General features: G+C 39.8%; 1 protein-coding gene across 3 annotated transcripts in view; it reads left to right on the plus strand.

Annotated features, from left to right (window-relative positions):
• The window catches only part of CCDC178 (coiled-coil domain containing 178), a 127,466-nt gene that overhangs the window by 21,670 nt on the left and 82,711 nt on the right, over positions 1-23,085 (plus strand). For all 3 annotated transcript variants that reach the window (XM_028737063.2, XM_028737067.2, XM_028737070.2), the window contains 9 exons: positions 1,015-1,168; positions 2,545-2,640; positions 2,735-2,871; positions 4,096-4,279; positions 5,950-6,012; positions 8,005-8,166; positions 11,085-11,198; positions 15,700-15,845; positions 18,725-18,884. In XM_028737063.2, the coding sequence (XP_028592896.2) occupies positions 1,015-1,168; positions 2,545-2,640; positions 2,735-2,871; positions 4,096-4,279; positions 5,950-6,012; positions 8,005-8,166; positions 11,085-11,198; positions 15,700-15,845; positions 18,725-18,884 (1,216 nt within the window). The remainder of the gene's footprint in view (positions 1-1,014; positions 1,169-2,544; positions 2,641-2,734; positions 2,872-4,095; positions 4,280-5,949; positions 6,013-8,004; positions 8,167-11,084; positions 11,199-15,699; positions 15,846-18,724; positions 18,885-23,085) is intronic.

Genomic DNA, 23,085 nt, shown 5'->3' on the forward strand with positions numbered 1-23,085 from the left:
CAAACAAACAAAATAACAAAAACCTCAACTATACAAAATCTTTAAAATAGTGGCTGTAGTCACATGCTGCTTCAAACCAAAGTTAATGCATGCTTTACTATCGATCAGCATGCTGATGCATGCTGCTGAAAAGATCCTGCTTCGCTCCTCCAATGCTCCTGGCTTCTTGTGTCATTCAAATCTGAGCTCATTGCTTCATTGAAACAAACCACTAGCAGTAAGTCAAGAACAAACCAGCAAGCTGCTCATTCACGTTAAACCACAGTTAAGAACTATTTGCAAATCAGGCCAGGACAAAATAGCATCTAACTCTGCACCACCATGATTTACCAATGATGTAAAAAGTAAGGATAGTATTCAACCAAATATTTGCTATAGCACAAGAATTAGTGCTAGTGCAAAGGGAATTCTCCCTCTCCACCTCTATGCCGCCTTCAAATCTGCTCTAGAGGTTTGGGGAATCTCCCAGAACAGGAAAGCAGAGAATGCAGAGGGTTAGGAAAGCAGAGAATGTTCCATTGTGCAAGGAGAAATCCTTGCACTGTGGAACGATCTGCTTATGCCTATGTTGATTACAACCCTCTATGTCGATAAGCACTTTAATCTTCCTGTTTTGCTCACTTGATCCTCTCTCATCAGCTCATCCTACCTGTCAACTTCCACTACATTATAACAAATGTTTGTTATAACAGATCAGATTGCTAGCAGACGTGTTTCTTAACTAAGTGGCTGATGGTTAACTTACACAAATTATGCTCCTAAGAGGGAAGAGGCTAAGACTGTACTTCTAAGTACATATAACTCAGTGGGGCTTACACCTAAGTAAACATACTTAGGATCATGTTGCATATTAGAATTTGTAAAATGAGACAGATTTAGTGCTGCTACATGGGCAGTGGAATGGGGTGAGATGTCTGAGAAAACCTGATTATTCTGACTGGTTTGGTAATATTTTGTTAATAAACAGCTTCTTTAGTTGGCCAGATGGATAATTTGATTCTTGCCTCTTCTTAGGAAAGAGCTTAAAGATGCTGAATTCATTGCCGATGATTTCAGTTACAAGATAAAAGCAAAAATGGAAGCAGTATCACACAGTAAAAAACTTCTTGAAGAATTAAACAAGAAAGAAGCAAAGACAAAGGCTGATTTAAAGACTTGGCACGAAAAAGTGAGTTTTGAATATTTATATGCAAGCAAATAAATCCTCTAGAAGTGAATGCCACATGAAGTCCTTAACACTGTGTCTATTGAAATGTTAAGTGTCCTGTAATAAGTCAAATAAATGCAAATGTTATCTAGTTAAGTGAAAAATGTTTGATAGGTTTTTTTAAATAATACTGTCCAGCTTGCCAGACCCCCAGGGTCAGCAGCAGGCATGGTTGGACATCTGTTGGCACCTACACATCTGAATAGGACTCACTGTGCCTAATTCCGGCCTCTTCTGCAGTAGGTGTTAGTGGGCTCCACTAATAGTGCTGCCATCAACTAGAAGTCCTTTTTGCACTGCTAATGAGCAGCACACTGCCACTGGCCACCTCCATATCCTTATCCTGGGGTTTCTGTATGCATCCCATTTGAGTTGGGTAGCTGTTATTTTTTTTATTTTCCCATCACACACTACAGCAGAGTGCCCATAGCAGTGTTGTTATATTAGATGTACCAGGGTATTGGATTGTAGGCAGATACAGATGGCAGCTGCCTGGTGCTGAACACTTGATCAGATTCAACAGAAAGTGCACCAGCACTGGGAAATAACACTTAGAATCATAGATCCATGCAATTGTATAGTTGGACAGTGCCGGGGGGGGGGGCACCATAAACACTAAGCCTGGCACTCAAGCCTGGCCCTGGCCCTAGAAATTGCTTTCGTCCTATTCTCCAAAACAATGCTGGTGCCTGTGCTGTTACAAAGGCATACTAAGAATCCTATAAAGTTCTTTTTTGTGACCTCTGCAAAAAAAGGTGGTTCACATTTATGTTCATTTTAAAATGGCTGCAAAACTGGATTTATTTTCCTTTTCCTCTCTTAATTTCCTTTTTTATGTTAGTTTGCCCTTTTCACTTTTTTGTTTAATATGTTATGTTTAATATGTTTTGGCCATTTAAAATATTGCTTTTAGGCCCTCATGAGAACTGGGGCAAGCTTTCCTTTTTAGAAGTATAGACAAGACATTTACATTGTGCCTTCATTCCACTCACTGACACAATGCACTTGTTTATTCTGGTTTGGAAGTTCCACTAGCCTGTAGCAGGGTAGTTAGGAGCTGTCAAATTTTTCATTTGCATCGACAGACAGAACAGGGCCCAAGTATTTTTATTTTTATTTTTTTGTGACAGGGGTGAAAAAGAAAACATAATTATAACTATGATATAAGCAGCAAATACTATCTTTTCACTAAATATAGCACTATACTGCTCCAAAGCTATAACTGAGGCTCTGAAACTACATTTTCAAGATTTTAACAAGAAATTTTACTATGATGAAAATTTACAATGTTGCAATTAAATGCTGAATGAGCAATTAAACTATCTTTTTAATCTTAGGTAAGGCGGATGACTCTGAAAATTGCTACTCAGGAAAATGAGAACAAAGTTTTAATGACTGAATATTTAGAGGAGAAGAACATTGTGGAAACATCAGTAAGCTTAAAAAACGCATACAAATTAATATGTTTTTGAGTCCATGTGTTGCAGAATTTTCATAATGTTCATCATATTCTATAATATTTCCTAGCAAGCCAATCAGAACTCTGATCTAAGCAATATGAAAAAAAGACTTAGACATCTTCTTGATGAAATACTCAAAACACAGAATGAAAACAAACGTCTTCATGATGAAAATGGAAAATTTGCACAAAAATTCAGAGAAAGGTAAATGAAGTGGTTAATAATTGATAGACTTTTAATTAGGCTTCAAGCCAATTGAGTTGGATGTTTGGTTTCGTTGATTTTTTATTTTATTTTTACTGAAACCAGTGGAACATTCAATTTAATCTAAAGCATTTTACACATATAAGGGAATGGGGAAATCCCACACCCACGCACAGTTATTGCTGTCTTGTTCATAGCTCTTAGTTACTTTGCTCCTTGATCCATCTTGATTCTTGAATGTTAAATGAGATGAGATTATAACTGCTCACTTGAATAGCTTCCTGCTTAGAATTGATGGCCAGTTGCCTGATCCAGCATGGCTCAGGCATGCTGCAGGCCCTGTGATGAGTGCTACCCAGCATTTTGTCACCCCCCCTCAGTGGTGACACTGGGGGTAGCCCACCCCCCATTGCACCCCTTTCCTCTGCCCCTGGCTGGATCAACCATATTTCCTGCAGGGATCTCAACCACACAGCTAGCCCCTGCCGACAGCATCTTTAAACTTGCTGACCAACAGTGGATGGGTAGTGAGTTCAGGTTCACTGGAAAGGACTTTACCAGTCCTATGACCAGTGTTTTCCAAGCACCAAGCATAGGGCTGGCGAATCCCCTTTTGCTGCTGTTTCTAAGCACCCATCAACCAGATGACCATCAAGCACTGCACAATGGACTTTGCCTATCCCTCTCAAGTCAAAATATGGATCCAGACCTTGAATGATCTTTTAACCTAACATTTTGCAGAAACTTTAGAAACTTTTGTAAACCCACTATAGATTATCATGTGATTACTGTGAAAAGAGCAAGATTCTATCATTCAGTTCTGAAAATTTTCTGAATTTAATCTTTCAAAAAACTCATCACAGGAAGCTGGAGTGAGAGTTATTTCATACATACAAGGGGTTCTAGTGTAACTAGAGTAGTGATAAGCAGTTGTAATTGTGATATGTCTGATCATCAGTGCTGTTTGTCAGAATCAAATGGTTGGCACATCTGTGGAATGCTTGGGTTAGTGTGAGCAATCATTAAACTTTATTTCATCAGTGGGAACACAGTGAAGTATTTCTGTAAGATAGACACAGGAGTTTAAAAAAATCAGTGCCATCCCCATACAGAAGTGAAGTAAAATTAAGCATACCCCCCCCCCAAATCTTCAGAGAGGTTCAACCTGTAATAAACTGTTGAAGATGTGTTAGTGTTGTCAGGTTTTCGGTTTTTATTTAACAGTTCAAGAAAGAGGATGGCATATCAATCAGAAATTCAGGTTTTAAGGAAAAATATTCGCAGATTGGAAGATCATTTAAAAAAGGTCAATCAAGAACTTTATTCAACTGAATTGGCTTATGATGAAGCCAGATCAAAACTGGATGAAGTTGAATACAGCCTTACTAAAGAAAAAACACGTTTCAAGGTTGTAAAAGTTATTCCATTATTATGATATTTTAATTATTTGAAGATGTGAAATGACTGACTAGAATGTTTCTGTGTAAGTCAATTACCAGTAATCTATTTAGCATCATCCTGCCATATTATTTGCAATATTTAAAGCTTGATGTAGCTTTAAGTTCTTTAGGCCTAAATAAAGCAACTGTGAGCCAGGTTTCCCAACTCCTTTGTTTGCTACTATAGCTATGACTTTAATATCAGCTTGATATGCAGAATTTAGTAGATTATAATGTTTATATCCATGCTGTGTAAAGCTCCACCTGCTATTTTCTACAGCTCAAGATGCTGTTAAAGTAGAAAAGCAGGCCAAGTCCTATTTTATGACTAGTTGGCAACCTTACTCTAAACTTTTCCCATGCATCAAACTGTTTGTAAACCTATTTAGCAATTTATAACAGCAGGTATTCCAGTTCAGTTAGAAAAGCCTGTGCATATAAGCAGCTGTTTGGGTCCATTTAATGCAGAAGCATATAGCAGTGTTCATCCAAGCCTTGTTGAACTGGCTGGAAATAGGTATATATGCATTTGCATCCAGAGGGCCAGTAAATTGTTTGTGACTTGTTTTGCAGGGGGTTTGGGTGGTCAACAATAACTGGATTAGAATCGGGGATTTAATGACTACAGTTTTGTGTAACTGAAAAGTAGTTTCCCATAGGATGGGGAAAAGATGTCCTGCTTTTGACCACCAGAAAGAAAGGCACATACAAGCTATCTTGAACCAGTTGTATGAACTTAAAAGCCATAAGCTATTCTTTTTTGGATTTATTGTTTCTGGTTCCCTTTTAACTTGGCATCTTATGACTGGGGGGCCCTTTTTTAAAATATGATTTGATGCTACCTGAACTCCTATGAGATTGTGCTAGCAAACTGGAGGACTGCCTTGAGGTGGTAGCTGAGGACTCTGGGAAATGAAAACCAACCAGACAGTCCTGTTTGTGGCAAGACCTCTAATGTTGTATGACATAGTTAATTATGTAATCTGAGGTTGAAGGACAGCTCAGAGAATGAATGAGCCCAATTATTTGATATGGAGACAAGACTGGGTGTTATGATTGTCTTGAATTGAGGTTTCCCTAAAGTAGGAGTGGGAAAATTCTACCCCTCACATTTCAAGTCTGCCCCCTCCCCCATCCACAAAGCAATGGGATTAAGAAGCAGCTTCAGTAGGTGCCAACAGAAGCTGTATTGTGGGCCTAATTGCTTCATGGTGGTGGTGGAACAAGGAGGGAAGGCAGCTGGGGAAAGGAGTAAAGAGAGATGGGCATGGATTTGCACATGCAAGCATATGCACATGAGTTTGAGGGAGAAATGTGAAATGTATCTGGGCCCTACTGACATTTCCACCAGCCTTGCCCAGTTTTGGCATGTAGCTCCTGACAGATTTCCCTTGAGGGAATGTAGCACCCAGAGGGGGGCAGTTTTCCCACCCTTGCCCAAATCATAAAATTATTCTGTATTGCCTCTCTCTCCCTCTTCTCATGGTCACATTTTTCAAATGTCATTCTATTTCCAATTTAGTAATTTTCTATCATTTGATTTACAGAATATATATATCTAATTTATACTTGTTCTACCTGTTGTTGTTGTTTTTTCTTATGTGTTCCTATATAATTTTTTTATCAATTTCACTTACAGAACTTAGTAGATAATGTAAAAAAACAAATCAGAGATGAAGTAAGTGCTTGGAAGCTGACCCAGGTATGGAGAATAGATTTAAATTAACCTTTTTAAGCTGTGGTTTTTGCACATCAAAATCTTTCATATCAGATTATATGGATTTATATTCACAAAATCAGTCATGAACATGCAATGGAAGACTAAAGCAATGACTTCAACTGTGGAGTCAATTGATTGATATCAATTAACTAGAAAAAGTACCATAAACTTTTAAGAAGTCCTTTCCAATCTTCCCCATTCTCTGATGAATGTTGTGCACCTGAATGAATATTGTAACAACCAGTTACAATATCTGTGCTAATCTGAGTTCAAAACTCCCTGGTCTAACCTGAGACAAAAACATCACTCCAGACTCACAATTTAACAGTAATGAATTAAGATGCTTGTTGAAAATGAAAGTGCAGCCTTTAAAATGTTTTAAGGTCTTGAAGGCAAGAGCGAGGCTTGTTACATGGCCTGAGCTTTTCTTCTAATCAGAGGTGGGAAATTATACTACCATTCACCCATCAGAAGTGAGGTGTTCATCTGCCCTATTTATTCTTACATGTAGTTTTGGGGCTATCTGACAATGTCTGTATACTGTCCCTTTTCTTTTGAAACTCCCAGCATCTGAGTTACATTGCTTACTTGGCATGTTTCTTTACCCTTACACTGTCTTTGAATTTCTGGTCGCATGTGCCATTTTCTGAAAACATGAGGCAGGTTTCTAGATTTGTTATAGTTTCAGAATCATACTGCCTCCCACTGTGGGGCACAGTCTGTTGCTACACAACGTGAAGATAAAGTCGCTCTATTTTGGAGTGACCTTGGCTGCTGTTATTGCCATTCCAGATGAAGTATCCAATGCCTTAATTGGTGATGTGTTACAGGATTGTCTTCAGCTTATGCAGTTAGCTGTACAAAGTGCTTGCAGCTATATGCCCAACCTTATTATTATTATTATTATTATTATTATTATTATTATTACGCTGCCTATCTGGCTGGGTCTCTCCAGCCACTCTGGGCAGCTTCCAGCAAAATATTAAAATACAATGATTGATAAAATATTAAAAGCTTCCCTAAACAGGGCTGCCTTCAGAAGTCTTCTAAAAGTCCAAAAGTTGTTTATTTCTTTGACATCTGATTGGAGGGCATTCCACAGGGCAGGCGCCACTACTGAGAAGGCTCTCTGCCTTCTCAACCCCGTCCCTTCTGGCTTATTAAATATAGCAGACGGGCTTTGACTGGTTAAGTCCAGAGCATGGTTACCACTTCATTGTGTGAGGTGCTGGTACCTGCTGCCTTGAAAAGGTGGTTGTCCAGCCTCTCTTAAAGAAACCAGCCCTGGACCCCTTGGGCTTTATGACTGTTGATCAGTTGCAAATGCCCTTCTTGGGGAATGTGATGGAGAGGGCAGCTGCAAATATTCTTGGATTACACCAACTATTTAGATCCTTTCCTATTTGGGTTCAGATCTGGCCATGGTACAGAGTTGGCCTTGGCTGCTCTGATGGATTACCTTTACAGAAAGTGGAACAAGGGGAGGGATACCTTTTTCTTGTGTCTCTATCTTTCTGGGGCTTTCAATACCTTTAAGTCCACTGCTATTTTTCTAGAAAAAGAGGTGCCAGAACACACCACAAACACCTCCCTTGTTCTCTTATAACAGCAATGGCAGCCACCTGAGAGGTGCCAAAACTGAGTTCTGGTGAGTTCCAGCTGAAAAAAAGCCCTGCCTTTAACCATGGTATTCTCCTGGATCAGCTCTGTGGAATAGGAATTGTGGGTAGTTCTGATCCTACCCTGGTGGTTATGCTATGGGGTCTATTTTATCCCCAGTGCTCCCCAATGGGAAATGCTTGGTATGTACAGAGCCTTAGAAACTACCATGAATGTCAAAGTTACATTTTTATCCAATAAAATAAGTTCTCCCAGTTATATATTTCTGAAGCAAACAGAGTATTGCTGGATTTCTTCCTTTGCTTTTGCATTTGAGCTACTTCAGTTTATGTATTTTCCTTCTATTATAAACAGAAAAGGGTTAAAGCACTGCGGACTGATCTAGAAAAAAAGTCGAAGGAATTTGAGAAGTTGCAAGAAAAGATTGAGAAGAAGTTAGCAGACATTGACAAGCTTGTGGCTGAACAAGAGGCATTGATGAAAAAAAATGATGAATCTCAAAAAGCATATTCTAAGGTAAGTTAAAACTGGCAGCACCACAGTGCTGACTCTTTCCCCCTTTCCTATAAAATGGGAGAACTTTGCTAAGCTTCACTGAAAGTGGAGGCATTCAAGTTGGCATTTGAATTAATATAACACACAAATCACTTGAAAGTCCAACTTTTGTTGTAACTACCATATATACTCGAGTATAAGCCAACATTTCAGCACATTTTTAATGCTGAAAAAGCCCCCCTTGGCTTATACTCGAGTGAGGCGGGCGGCAGCTGCGGCGGCAGAGGGACAAGCGGCCCGAAAGGAGCCCTTTCTCGCCACTGGTCCCTCCGCCGCTGCCGCCTGCCTCTCACAAGGGCAGGCACAGGAGCTGCACTGCCCTGTGCCTCTCCCAATCACGGCTTCTATGCCTGCTCTTGCGAGCAACAGAGGCGGCGGTGGAGGGACAAGCAGCCCGAAAGAAGCCCTTTTGGGCTGCTCCTTCCTCCTCCTCCACCTTTGCCACTGTCGGCAGCAGCGGAGGAGGAACAAGCATTGCGAAAGCAGCCCTTTTGGGCTTCTCCTTCCTCCTCTTCCACCTTTGCCACTGTTGGCGGTAGCCCGAAAGCAGCCCTTTTGGGCTGCTTGTTCTTCCTCCGCTGCTGCCGCCACTACCAGGTTTGTGGTGTGGTGAACCGGCTTATACTCGAGTCAATAAGTTTTCCCAGTTTTTTGTGCTAAAATTAGGTGCCTTAGCTTATATTTGGGTCGGCTTATACTTGTGTATATACAGTATAGTTTTAAATATAATAGTATGATATAATTTAAAATCACATGCAGAATAGCTGATAGTGCCAGTTGTAATGGCCTCTGTAAAATGAAGCACACACACAACTAATAGTATTTTCAAAATAGCATGTTAGTGGCAGTGACTAATGCAGTTTGCCCTTCCCCAAGAAAAATTTAGTAGAAACAATGTGACAAAGAACAACTCATTAGTCTTTTGGAGGCTTACTGGGGGTGTGGCAAGAGTTATATATCTTTGTCTTTAACTCTATGTTTATTTTGGTTCAAAAACTTGGAAACAAAGTTCATGAAAGCATCTTCATAAGTAGATGTTAAGTGAACTTTTTTTTTGTTCCTTATGTGGTGTTCATAAAACTATTTGCTGCACACATTTTAATTACAGATGTTATGTTATTATTGTTAACATTTCTGTAACATCCTTCCTCTGAGCATCACAGGGTAGTTTACAAAATAAATACACACAAAAATACACAACATAGTATAACAGACAAAAACAATATTAACTAGCTAGTAAAGTGGAACTGTTGAGTTTCCTCAAAGTATGTATGTTTAAGTGGCAATATAGTGAAATTTTGTATTAACAGAAATTCTAAAATGTGCTTCAAACGGTTCTAATAATAGACAACCCCACCATCACCACCAAATTGCCTTTCTTTATTAGTGGTGATGTATATTAGAGGTGTGCATTGGCTTTGTGTACTTGCTGAATAATTAGGTGAATAGGGCATATTTGGCTGAGGATTTTTCATTAAGAAGTCAGATTGTGCTATAAAGAATGCATTTCAGTTCAGATCAAGGACTCCCTAAAGTTCTGAGTCACTCTGTGAACTTAAGTGCCACCAAAACACTACTTTTTTTTAAGTGACTGCTCTATTTTTTAAAATATAAATACTGAAACTAGCACCCTGAGATTGAGTGGGGAGGGATATTCATTTTGACTGATAGGTCTTGGTTTTAATAGTGATTTATTTTTGCAGAGCATTGTGATTTGGTGGAGGGATATTGACACAAACTGTTTTTCATGTGGATCAATGCTGTTTATCCACCAGCCCTCCCACTATGCAAACCAATGGAGACATCTCCCATCCAGGGAGAAGAGGCTGCACCCCCACAAATCAACAACAAAACCCACCTCTATGGAAAGGCTGAGGTCAACATCCACCAGTGACCATTGGAGTAATAGGATACTTCCTGAGACAGGTTCCCAAATCTAGCGCTTCCTGTGGATCCTTACTGTTTACCCCTACCATTAGCCCGTTATAACTTGTATCAAAACAGTAACGTCTGTAATTGTGTGAGCAAACAAAACAATGGCAAGAAAGAGGAGTTCAAGCTGCACCTTACATTCTCTTTGTGGGCAACTGTACAGATAGAGATTAGAGGAAGAGGGCAAGCAGTGATAGGTATGAAGTGAGAGCACTAAGGGACCTGTTCCCGAGGGCATCTTGCCAAAGGACCCCCCCCCCCAAAATCCAGTGCTAGCACTGATGCAAGCAATAATCATTTGGGTCATTTGAAAGGGAGGAACCACTTTTATATGTCTACAACATTTGGATCAGTGCAACTGTTTTCTCTACTTAATAGTATCCTGCCATCTATCTATATAAAAAGGTAAAGGTACCCCTGCCCGTACAGGCCAGTCTTGACAGACTCTAGGGTTGTGCGCCCATCTCACTCAAGAGGCCAGGGGCCAGCGCTGTCCGCAGACACTTCCGGGTCACGTGGCCAGCGTGACATCGCTGCTCTGGCGAGCCAGAGCCGCACACGGAAACGCCGTTTACCTTCCCGCTAGTAAGCGGTCCCTATTTATCTACTTGCACCCGGGAGTGCTTTCGAACTGCTAGGTTGGCAGGCGCTGGGACCGAGCAACGGGAGCGCACCCCGCTGCGGGGATTCGAACCACCGACCTTTCGATCGGCAAGCCCTAGGCGCTGAGGCTTTTACCCACAGCGCCACCCGCGTCCCTAATCTATCTATATAAATATGATTAAAAATGTATTACAAATATAATTATATTGAAAGTTACTTGTAAAGAAAATAGGAATTCATGCATAAATACTGAGGTTCAAAGAAAGATGTTTAACCATTAATACATTGTGCATGTAATGAGTGGGATCTTATTGCCAGGTCTTTTGTCTGTTTATATTTTTCAGAAAATTGCCCAGTTGAATGAGCAGCTTCAGAAAATTGATGAAAGGGAAGCAAAAAAATTTAAAGAGCTAGAAGCACAGAAGAAACATTTCCAGAACTTATTAAATGATGCACAGGTGAATGTCTTAATATTAGCACTAACAGGTTTTATTTACATTAGATTACCATTCTTTGATGGTTTACTCTGAAAAGCTAGCTTGTACTTTCTGTTCAGTTACTTTGGCTACACACGGAATTTCTATATGCAGACTTTTTCACTTCATGCTGAAACTAACTTAACAGGTCCATTGCCTTGGAATGAGGTAAAGTGCAAAGAGAATTATATTGGGGTCACTGAGAAGCCCTTCTTTATTTGCCATTCCAGCTCTTATTGCTTTGAGGGCTTTAGAAAAGTAAGGGCGAAAATCAAAATAAGGAATAAAAGGGGTCCATCATAGAAATAGCCTGCTGATTGCACCTTTGCACAGCAGATGGCATCTTTTTGTAAATTATGGTGTATGTTTACTATAATAGTTACAAGTTGCCTATGCTACCAAGGAATCATTTTGGCTTTTGTTACTGAACATTTCATTTATATAAATGTGCTTTTACCGATAGGCCTGTGTACAAAAATGTCTTATTTGCATTATTATTTATTCCATTGATATTGATGGAAAATACTAGGGAGAAATTATTGAGTTCATATAGTTAAGCCGGTTGGTTAGAAGCTTTTTTTTTTATTAATGAAAGCAGTGAGCTTTTTGGGTTTTTTGTTTACAATTATGCTCTGCCCACAGTCCTCAGTAAATTCTTCTCAAGCACTTAGATTTGAAAGCATATTAGGAACCAGGCTTGTTGTAGATTGTTTCCAGGTTTTATAAATATTATACAATATCTAATACCAGCATGCAATGAAAAACTTGCAGTAAATCTGTTGATTTGTTAAAGGATTTTACAAATGGGTACAGGAACAGGATGAGCACCGAGATTCTGTGCAGTTCCTTACTAACACATTTGGAGAGATTGCTCAAAATAGTGTTGCAGTTGGAGTTAGGAAACCTACATTTACTTCCGTGATTGGTCATGAAACTTATTGGCTGACCTTGGGCCAATCTATGTGCAACTGCTCTTGCAGACAGTTAAGAACTGCTCTGTTAAAATATTTACACTGGATGCAGATTTATTTCCAGGCCCTTGTCCCAAGTTCTAGTATTTTTGCTTGTTATCAGATTCGCCAATCATTCAGGTTCCGTACATTGAGTAATTGTGCCAATTAATTGATTAAAGCTGCAGCTGCAATAAATCTGTTCAGATTTGTACATGCACACCCCGGTGATCCACAGTGCCATGTTCTTGTATTTACTTGAGTGCCTGGCTACCCAACAGATGGCATTATCATCTTTGACATTGTCATGCTCCAGGAGTGATGGGGTAGCCTAAAACCATGCTGACCTCCCACCCTCCTCAGTGGGGACAGTTTGAAAAAGAATCCTGGATTTATTCTCTCTCTCTCCCAAGCAGATGATTCCTGCTGTGACAGTTACATTACTGATTATCTGTTTGGCACTGTGCATGTGACCCCCAGTTTAGTTCCAGAAACTGCATATGCAGGATCATTTAGTACATGTGGTTGTTTATCCGAGGGGTCTTTGTGCACCAGGAAAAGGGGAAAAGACAGTCTTTTTCATGTATCCATTCATAATACATAGTGGTGGTAGTAACTTGCAAAGTTAGTTGTCTGGATAGGCTCCTACTGCTTAAGGAAGTTGTTTTATAATATTCCATTTTATTTTGCTAATTTTCCTGAATAAAATGTGCATTCTATAATTGATCTCCTTCACAATGTTTTTTATTTTAAAATATTTTAGGTATTTTAGTTTCCTGTTAATTATGTTTCTTTGAATGTTTACTTTATATTTGTCTTCCTTCAGTAATGTTTCACTCTGGGTTGTTTTATTTGCTGTTTTAATGTAGGTTGAAAACTTCTTAGAGATTCCCCCCCCCCCCTTATAAATATAAAGCAGAATAGAAATGAAAATAACAACAAGTAGTATTAGTGGTCTGCTCCATCCCATTTCCATATTCATCTGTGATGGTTTCCTAAATCCATGTTGAAATCAACGTTGTTTGTTAGCATCCATCAGTCTCGGGAGACAGCCTCAGGGTGAAGTCAAACTGTTTGAAAGTTATAGCTGTTGAGACCAAAACAATAGAGACATGTTTTGTTGCACATGGGGCAGAAAAGAAGGCATCTGGTTGTGCTGCAGCAGATGCACCATGGTGTTTATTATCTCTGCACTCCCCCAGCGGTCATTCTTCCTCTGGTCATTCCTCAGATGAAAGTACACACCATCTTCAGTTAAGCTGAAGGCATATAAGAGCACCAGGGAGAAGAATATGTCAAAGAGAGTTGAGGCAAGAACACAGCCATTTCACACCACTCTTTATAGGGAGGGCATCCAAAGATGAGCCACCATACTGGATGGTGCCCTGCATATTCTTGTGGAAGGACACAATTATCTTGTGAAGCTTACATCATTTCTCCTGCAGCTGGCACAGTGAGAAAATCATGTTGACTGTTGACCTCTGAGTTCTGAAGCTGCATTGTGATTCAGGATAGACCCTGTCAGCAAGTGACTGTAATCTGTTGAAAACTACACTGGCAAAGGCTTTACCCACAGTACTCAATAGGGAGATTCCAGTCACGGTGGTCACCTTTTTTCCTTTTAGAGGGGTCACAGTGCTGGAGTCACACATGTCTTGTGGCACAGACCCTTGTTCCCAACACTGCAAGAGGAGGCCATGGAGGTGTGTCACAAGGGAGGAATTGAAGCTGGCTTTCAGCACTCCTATTGGGATTCTGTCTTGTCGTGGGGCTTTACCACATGCCTGAGAGTTGATGGTATTCTTCAGCTTGTCAAGGAAGGGAGGGACATCAATCTCTTCCAAAAGAGGCAGGGTATAGATACTGTCAATTGCTGTGTCAGAGACCATGTTTTCCTGCAAGTACAGTACTTGAGAGTGCTCTGCCCATCGCTTCATCTGCTTGCTACTGGTGTGATGATCTTTCCAGACAAGGTTTTCAGTGGTGCAATTTGCCTGACTGTTGGTCCAAAGGCTTTCTTCATGTCTTTGTACACTTGCAAGTGTTGCCAATATCAGCAGCGAGTTGAATGCTTTAGCCAGTTGTCATTTTACATCATCTGGCAATCCGCTGGGCCTCATTCCTTGCCTTTCTCAGTGTAACAATTGTCTTTTTGCAGGACGCACACTTGTAGTTCACAAGAGCCTTGCACTTTGTGCAATAACAGTCTCTATGCCATCAGACCAGTCAGGGATCTGTTGCTCTCTTTAGCCAAAGGAGGATATATTTGTGTTGTAGATTGTCTCTTTGCTGTGTTCCACCTTGTTTCTACACTAAGTCTGGGGCAGTTCAGTAGAGCTTCTTCGGTGGAATAGGAGAAGAGTTCACAAAGTTCAAATGTGACTCTTCTGGAAGTGTTGTAAATGATAATTTAATGTATTTCCTTTGAAAATACAAATTGAATAGGTGTGTGTTTTATTTAAGTTTCCTGAATTATACAAAACAGTAATATTACAAACAATAACAGGAGTGTAGCTATATTATTTCTAAACTCACTTTGGAACTTTTTCAGCTGGGAACTGTTCAGGGAAGTTTAAAATCTGATTGATCTTTCTGTTATATTTTAGCCCAGGAGATGCAGATCAATTCAGTCCATGTCAAAATTCCTCAAGCATCCCTAGCTTCTGCATTCCAGTCATCGCCACTGGATTTTGACATTTGACTATCAGTCTATGATCTTTCATTAGATTATCCCATAATCACAGAAACAAGAGGAGGTGAAGATATTAAAGTTTCCTATAGCTATCATCAAAGTGCATACATGTATGAAGACTTTTGTTTAAACAAACATAGCAAAAGAATAGTGGACCTGTTGTGATCATCTGTAGTGCCAGTATCATTTAGTTCATGCAGAATTCTGCTTTAACATGAGGGTGTCCTTTGACTCTTTTCTTTGTTCTGTGATCTAATGTAGCAGCAGCATTCACATAGCCTGTTAGAACAATCCTGCAAGATTGGTCCGTATTATCATAACCATATTGCAGTTGATGGAGCTGAGACTGAGATATGGTGGCTTGCCTAAGAACATTTTGCGAATTTGTGGCAGTCATGATACTTGAACTGGAATTCAAAGCTTCACAGCTTACATTCAGAACCCTCCACACTACACCAGCTTTCATCATATTTAATAACATAATCAATGTAAAAACTAATGTATTTTGTACATGAGAACATGACTGAAAAGAGCATGTGTATTATTGAGAAAGGGATGTTGAGCAATGTGCTGATGTTAAAAAACATATTTTGGAAGTCTTAGAATTCTGGTTGTCAGTTCATAAAACACACTTGGGAACAGTAACTTTGATGTACAAGTTTGTGCCTTTACAGAAAAGGCATTATTCTACTTGCACTAAATGTTTCAACTGCACTTCCAAAAACAGTTCTATTTCTTGGGTATGCAATTTCATGCATCGTCGCACATAATTGTGCACTTAAAACACAATATCAGGATATCTTCCCAACTTCAGAAGTGTATGTATATTTTTAATTTTCAGGTGAAATATTTAGATATTTCGACCCAGCTTGATGAAGTCAACAGAAATATTGCAAAATTCCAAGATGAAATGAATAAAGTAGCTGATATGAGCAAAGTAAAGGAAAAACAGCTGGCTAGCATAGAGGCAAAGGTAATAGTGTTAAGGTAAGACACTCCATTTCAATAAAGTTGTGAAGGTAATACATAAATTTAGTATAAATGATGAACACAATATTGATGTATTACTAATACCATATTATCTGAAGAGAACATAACAATATTTATCCATAAATAAGGAGTATTTTTCATATTTTATGCAAAAGTAGAAAAGGTTCATGATGAATATTCTTGTCTTGTAAATTGTATTTTAGGCATTAGAATTGCATGCCCCAACCTAATAAAATTCATGGTCAGTTGCATCTTTAATTAGTTGAAAATAATTCGTTTTGTTTGTTTCTTTGGGTAAAGAAATGTGAGTTTTCATTTCCTGGGACTGATAAATTCTAACATGAAAACAGAAAAAGGTTCTGTTCAGCTAAATATATGGCAGGCCATGGAAGCCTTGAATAACCATATGCTGCAATAGGCTTGATCTTTAGGGTCAAAGTGGGAAAAGAGAAAAAAAGATTTTCTGCCAAGGAATTTTGGAGTAACCTTACATATGATGGAGCTTATGGAAAGAATTACTTGTCTCATGCACAACTCATGTTAAAAGTAGCTCCTTGACTTACTATCTCATAAATAATTGGTCTAATGTAGAAAATCCAGAGTTGGTTTATAAAAAAAGCATTGCTGACCTTTAATAATAATAAGGAAATAATTTCTCTGTATAAGTAAAACAGCATTGCTATAAAAGCTGGTATTGAAATCCAAGAATGAAACAACAACAAAACAGGCTACGAACAAGGGGATATTAGGACAAGCCACACAGTTTACAAACCAAAGCATATATCATGGTAGATCAAAACAACAGAACTATAACAATGCCTGAAGCAAATTTGAGTGACTGAAACTGTTTAGGGGGCTTAAAATTTTTTATGTCCCATGTCTCAGTGTAACACAGACCTGAAACTAAAGTGGTAAGGACTGATCCTTTGACCTCTCAACTGACTTATTTTATTTTAATTTATGCATGATTATTATCTCCCATATCTTCCCCAACCATTCCGCATGAGAGGGTAGGTTTGATTGCCTATATTAACATGCCAAGGCACCTTTTTGCAGCTATCCAATTGCTAAGAAGATCCTTGTGAAGATACAATGCACAACCTGCTTCCAACCAGTGGAAGAAGATGAGCTTAGAGGTTTTTTTCAACAGGGCATTTCAAAGTGTCACCTGGACAACTCTGTACTCCCACCGTAAGTGGGGGAAAGTGCCCACTCTCCCACACCTATCCAGTACTAAAGGCTGGAGTGCACGAAGGTTTTATGTAATCTTAATTGGTGTGAGATGCCATCATACAGGGACACGGGTGGCGCTGTGGTTTAAACCACAGAGCCTAGGACTTGCTGATCAGAAGGTCGGCAGTTCGAATCCCCGCGACAGGGTGAGCTCCCGTTGTTCGGTCCCAGCTCCTGCCCACCTAGCAGTTTGAAAGCACGTCAAAGTGCAAGTAGATAAATAGGTACCGCTCCGGTGGGAAGGTAAACGGCGTTTCCGTGCACTGCTCTGGTTCGCCAGAAGCGGCTTAGTCATGCTGGCCACATGACCTGGAAGCTGACTGTGGACAAACGCCAGCTCCCTCGGCCTATAGAGCGAGATGAGTGCCACAACCCCAGAGTTGTCCATGACTGGACCTAATGGCAGGGGTACCTTTACCTTTACCATCATACAATTCATTATCTTATATTGAGTTCAAAGCCTAATGGTGCAAACTGGTTGATGACTTCTTTTGCAACTTTAAATGCAAAGAATTTTATGTTATTTATTAAGAAACCCATAGAAAAAGATCTTTCTTATAAAATAATGTAACCTAACAGTAGGCTTGCTATAACAACACATACAATTAGGACCACACTTTTCTGTTTCACCAATAAAGTGAAACCTCTCTCCCTCCTTCCAGGTTGTGGTGGGGTGGGTGTTTGTTTGTTTGTTTGTTTGTTTGTTTGTTTGTTTGCTGTTTGTGTTTGTTTTGGGCACAATCTGATGGTTCTTCCTTATAGTCTCTTTGCAGGCACACATAGTGTACAAATAGATTATTTTCTTAGTGGTTTTTAATGGCCCATTACACTAGCATTGCCTGCCTATAACCTTACATGTCTCGTCTCTCATCACCTATACAGACATATCTGTAAATAAATGTATATGAGAAAAATACCGCAAGTCTCCAGTACTCTTTCTTCATTAAAAGACTAACCCTGAAAACCTTCCTTGGAACAGCCTACTGCTTGGAGAAGTGGAGAGCATGAAACAATAACTTTAAAAGAGAAAGTTTTGAACTGCATGTATCAAACATTAGGTTACACTCCTGAGCACACTTACGAGAGAGCAAGTCCCATTGACTTTAATGTGGCTAACTTCTGAGTAAGCTTGCTTAGGATTACAGGGTTAGAATACCATCCCTATGCCGGTAAGCGCTGAATGGACACAGCTGTAGTGTGCTTCCTTTTTCAAAAAGGTCCCTTTGGATATTTATACCAAGATTTCAAGATGCAATGATTGGAAACTTCATATCATGAAGTATCTGGCATTGATTGGACTGATTTTATTTAGTGGAGTGTGGCATGGAAATATAACAGGCATATACCAGGAAGGAGAGTGCTCTTGTGCTCCAAACCTGCTTGCGTGTTTTGCACAAGCATCTAGTTGGTCACTGTGAGAACAGGCTGCTAGACTACATGAACCATTGGCCTGATCCAGTGGGCTGTTCTTAGGTGTGCAGAAGTTCACCCCCCCCCAGTACTTTTGTGCGGTTTACAGGTACTAAGGGACAATTTGTTGTTTTTGCTAAACTCCCCTGGAGATTTTATAGGTCACCTTAAAGACAAGTTTCTTGGAAATAAAATACCATTTTATTCTAGTAATGATATTTTTTCTCTTAAAGGGAAAAGTACACTAGAATAAAGGCAAAGGAGCAGAATATTCAAACATTAGTTGATTTTCTCCATGATCGGCTGGATTATAGTGAAAAAAAATTAAAGACGGATAACACAGCATTTGAAGAGTGTATATGGAAGAGACAGAAATCCCTGAGAGAAAACGAGGTCTGTGTTGTTTGAGTTATTTTTGCTCTTCTTTTTATTTTTTGAGAAAGTGCATTTTCTTTTAAAACCGACTGCGCTCTTGAATATTTCAGCCAAAATAGGGGTTTCCAGATGGAACTTGACTCAGGCATTCAGGCCACACTCATGGGGAGGTATCAGTTTCCAAAATATCCTGCAAGACAGTGTCCTTCCAGTGCAGGCATGAAAATTCATTAATCAGTTTAGTGTGCTGGGCTTCAGCAACTGGCTAAAGCTTTGTTCACAAAAATGGAATGAGTGTCTTTGGGGAAGGGACTTGGTATTGGTGATAACAATTTTTCACAGTCCATTTACATTTAAGTTTTGAAGTTTCATAGTTCGTTTTGTAAATCTTTCACTCTGGGATGTGAAACAGCTATTTTTGAAGACAAGACAGAGGGATCTTGTGATAACACCGAGGCTCCCATGACAGAATAGAATCAAGTTGCAATGTGCACCCGACATATACAGTAATTGACACTTGTTTCTGGCTAATACCTTTTCAATGAAAGGTTCCAAATAAATGTATAATATCATATCATATCCATGGCAACCTACTGGTTAAAAACTTAGATTTCATGGAAGAAACTTTTAGACAAAAGTAAATCAATCGAAGAAATAAACAAAGGCAATTTAGTTTGCATCCAGCTAAATCCTTGCACACACTGGGAATGACTTCTGGAAGCACAAGAGAACTTCTCTTTTCACCCCAGGCACACACCCCAGATCTGCTCTGGGTTTCCCCAGCCCTTTGCAGTAGCTTTTTTTCCTCAGGGGGTGCATGAGGGGAGGAGAAGGAGAAGAAGTTTGTTTGTGTTGAAGTTGTTCCCCACACACAATGATTTAGCTGGATTCAATCATTTGTGTTTTGACTTTATCATTTAATTTTGAAACTGGTGTTGAATTGTTTGAAACAATATGTTTCTTAAGTAAACACAACCTTCTAAATCTGCAGAATATGTATGTATTTGGACATGTTGTGTATGTCATGTCATGACTGTGCTTGCTGATTGCTGTCAGCTGTGATCTTCCAAAGCTTGGTGATCAAATTGCATTGGTGGTAAACTTGTCTGTTTGAAGTTGGATATGTTTCTTTACTTAAGATTGTTTTGTTCCTCCTGATACTATACACAGAAGCATTAAATGGCAAAAAAAGGCCTTTTTGAATAGCCTATGGGGAGGAGAGGTAGCATTCCAGTTACTGAGCAGCATATGAGGGAAAGCAGGGATGGAAGTAAGGTTCTTAATCTCATTGGTGTCCCTTGAACAGGACAAGACCATTTTGATTGATTTTGTTTGCATTCTAATGAGAACTACCTAATCAGGTCTGTCTTAAGCATATGCAGCGCTGGGGTGCAAAGATCTGCCCCCCCCATTTGCCCAGTCCCAGGCACGCAGGAGGGCAGTGTCTCGCTGGCTCAGCGAGTGTCTCGCTGGCTCAGTCGCCCCCGAACTCATGGTGTAGAGCCATCCACAGCAGAAGAGCCTGCTGTGGCGCTCCAGCTGACGGGCGGGCTCTTCCCTGGACTCAACTCTTGGGCCCCGGACTCTCGGCCTGGTGTCCCTGAGAGCCCGGCGCCTAGGTGCCATGCACCCCATGCGCTTCTGGGTAAGACGGCCCTGTACCTAATTCACACTTCTTGAACCAACATGCAAACTGATGCACAATTATCCTTTGAGGTTCGTAGTTCTCTTAATTTTGTGATGCACTTATCCAACCAAATGATGTGTACAAAAATGTATATATTGGGAAAGGGGTGCATAAAATGGCTATGTTAGTGAAGATAATGTATAAAAATCCATTACATTAGGGGAAAATGCTTGCAAAAATATGTGTATTACTCAAAACGGCAAACAAAACTGCATATTGGGAAAAATATGATGATGATGATATATTTATACCCCGCTCATATGGGTGGCTTCCAACTAATAATAATAATAATAATAATAATAATAATAATTTATTATTTATACCCTGCCCATCTGGCTGGGCCTCCCCAGCCACTCTGGGTGGCTTCCATAGAAACCAAAAATACACTAAAATATCACACGTTAAAAACTTCCCTGAACAGGGTTGCCTTAAGATGTCTTCTGAATGTCAGGTAGTTGTTTATCGCTTTGACATCTGCTGGAAGGGCGTTCCACAGGGCGGGCGCCACTACCGAGAAGGCCCTCTGCCTGGTTCCCTGTAGCTTTGCTCCTCGCAATGAGGGAACCGCCAGAAGGCCCTCGGCGCTGGACCTCAGCGTCCAGGCAGAACGATGGGGGTGGAGATGCTCTTTCAGGTATACTGGACCGAGGCCGTTTAGGGCTTTAAAGGTCAGCACCAACACTTTGAATTGTGCTCGGAAACGTACAAAAGATTTTAAACAAAAGATTAAAAATACATTTAAATTAGGATTCAAATTCTGGCCAAGTTTCATAAGAATGTTAGGGGGGGGGGACTGCAAATTGTGACATAAATTTGGAGAACTGAATTTAAGACTGGAAAACATGGGGAAATGAGGGAAACCAAAACTGACAAATTTGCCCATCCCTACTAGCAAGCCCATTCTATCAAATGCCTTAAAAATATACACACTTACAAAATGTTTTTTAAAATTATAAAGCACTTAGGAGATGGTCTGAAGATATATTTGGGTCTTTTCTAGCTGCTTGGAGGTTTATTCTTGGTTTACAGTTTGTTGTTTGTCTGGGCAAGACACACCATGAATCCTGCTTGGGATCAAACACTAAACCAAACCATGGCTTAGCTCCAGGTAAGCAGCCTCAAGATAGCCAGTGGGGAGCCAGTTAGCCATGATTTTTACTATGAGTACACTTGCACTCTCATGGCTAACCATGGTTTGGATTAGTGTTATGTGCACACTGAGCCTGTGAACCTTCCACTGGGAGAGGAGTAGGAAACTAAGGAGGTCAGTAGCTATGGAGGACTATAAATAACTGGAAACTGTGAAGTCCTGGGAAAGATCACTGTGCTGCCTATATTGCTCTCAGTTTTGTTGCAAGTATCTACTTACTAGGTTTTATAACAGAGTTTGGCTGCAATTGTTGCCCTTAGGCAACAAACTTTTTCAGAGTTTTCTATAGCAAGTTCCCTAGCAAGAGAGTGGCGGTAGATATAGTGCGAAATGTGGAGCTTGAAGTACAACTGGAGGAAAGGAATGGCTGAACTGAAAGAATTGTAGTTATTATATTTTACTATCATATGTATTTAGGCTGTGTTGGGTTTTTTTTATGGGCCCCAAAGAAAGAGGCTTTTAAAATAAGCCTGTGCAGAGATCCCCTGTTTCCTCCAGGCTATTCTGTATGTGCAGGGTAAGGGTGACAAATCGTCTGGCTATAAAATTGTCTTTAATTAGTTGACTCAGTGACTTCCAACAGTGTGTTATGCTGGTATGTGGGGAGTCCCATGCTACAAGATAGACTTTGAATTGTGCTCCTTGCTCCTGGGTAGACTTACTGTTATAGCAAATGTGTCTTACATGATGTCCTGTGGGGAGTGCTGGCAGTATTACCCAAATAGCCACCCCACTGTCTAGTTTTATTGGCTTACAGGAAAGCTATACCTACCCTCCTAAGGTATATGGGTGCCATGATGGTAATAACATTTAAAATGAGCATAAAAGGAAAAATAATGGGAAGGACAGTGGGAATTATAAAAAGTGCAAATTTGTCTATAGCTGCACTGAAAGGCATCATGTGATAAAAATATTGCCATTTTTGCTGTAAATAGTGGTTAGATAGGTAAAGAAAACTGCAATACCTGCACACAGTGGATGTAAAACATGAGGATTTCCCTTTCTTTAAATGCATACTTGTTGTTGTTGTCTAGTCGTTTAGTCGTGTCCGACTCTTCGTGACACCATGGACCAGAGCAATTTAGAAGGATTAAAATCTGTGTTACAGATTGTGAATATAGAATTAGAGGTTTTACAGGGCAATCTTATGCATGTTTACCTAGAAATCAGTTCTTCTGAGTTCAGCAGGACTTGTGAGTAGGCATGTATAGGATTACAGTTGTAGTTATTCTCTGTTTATAAACATGGGGTACAATGATGTAGATATATGTATGTGGCAAAAAATGCAATTCTCTGATGTAAGACCTAATTTACCTAATATTGTGAATGCAAAGATGGAGACTAGGAAAGAATACACACACACACACTGAAGTTTCAGATAC

The sequence above is a fragment of the Podarcis muralis genome, chromosome 8 (genome assembly GCF_964188315.1).
Source record: "Podarcis muralis chromosome 8, rPodMur119.hap1.1, whole genome shotgun sequence".
NCBI classification, from domain to species: Eukaryota; Metazoa; Chordata; class Lepidosauria; order Squamata; family Lacertidae; genus Podarcis; species Podarcis muralis.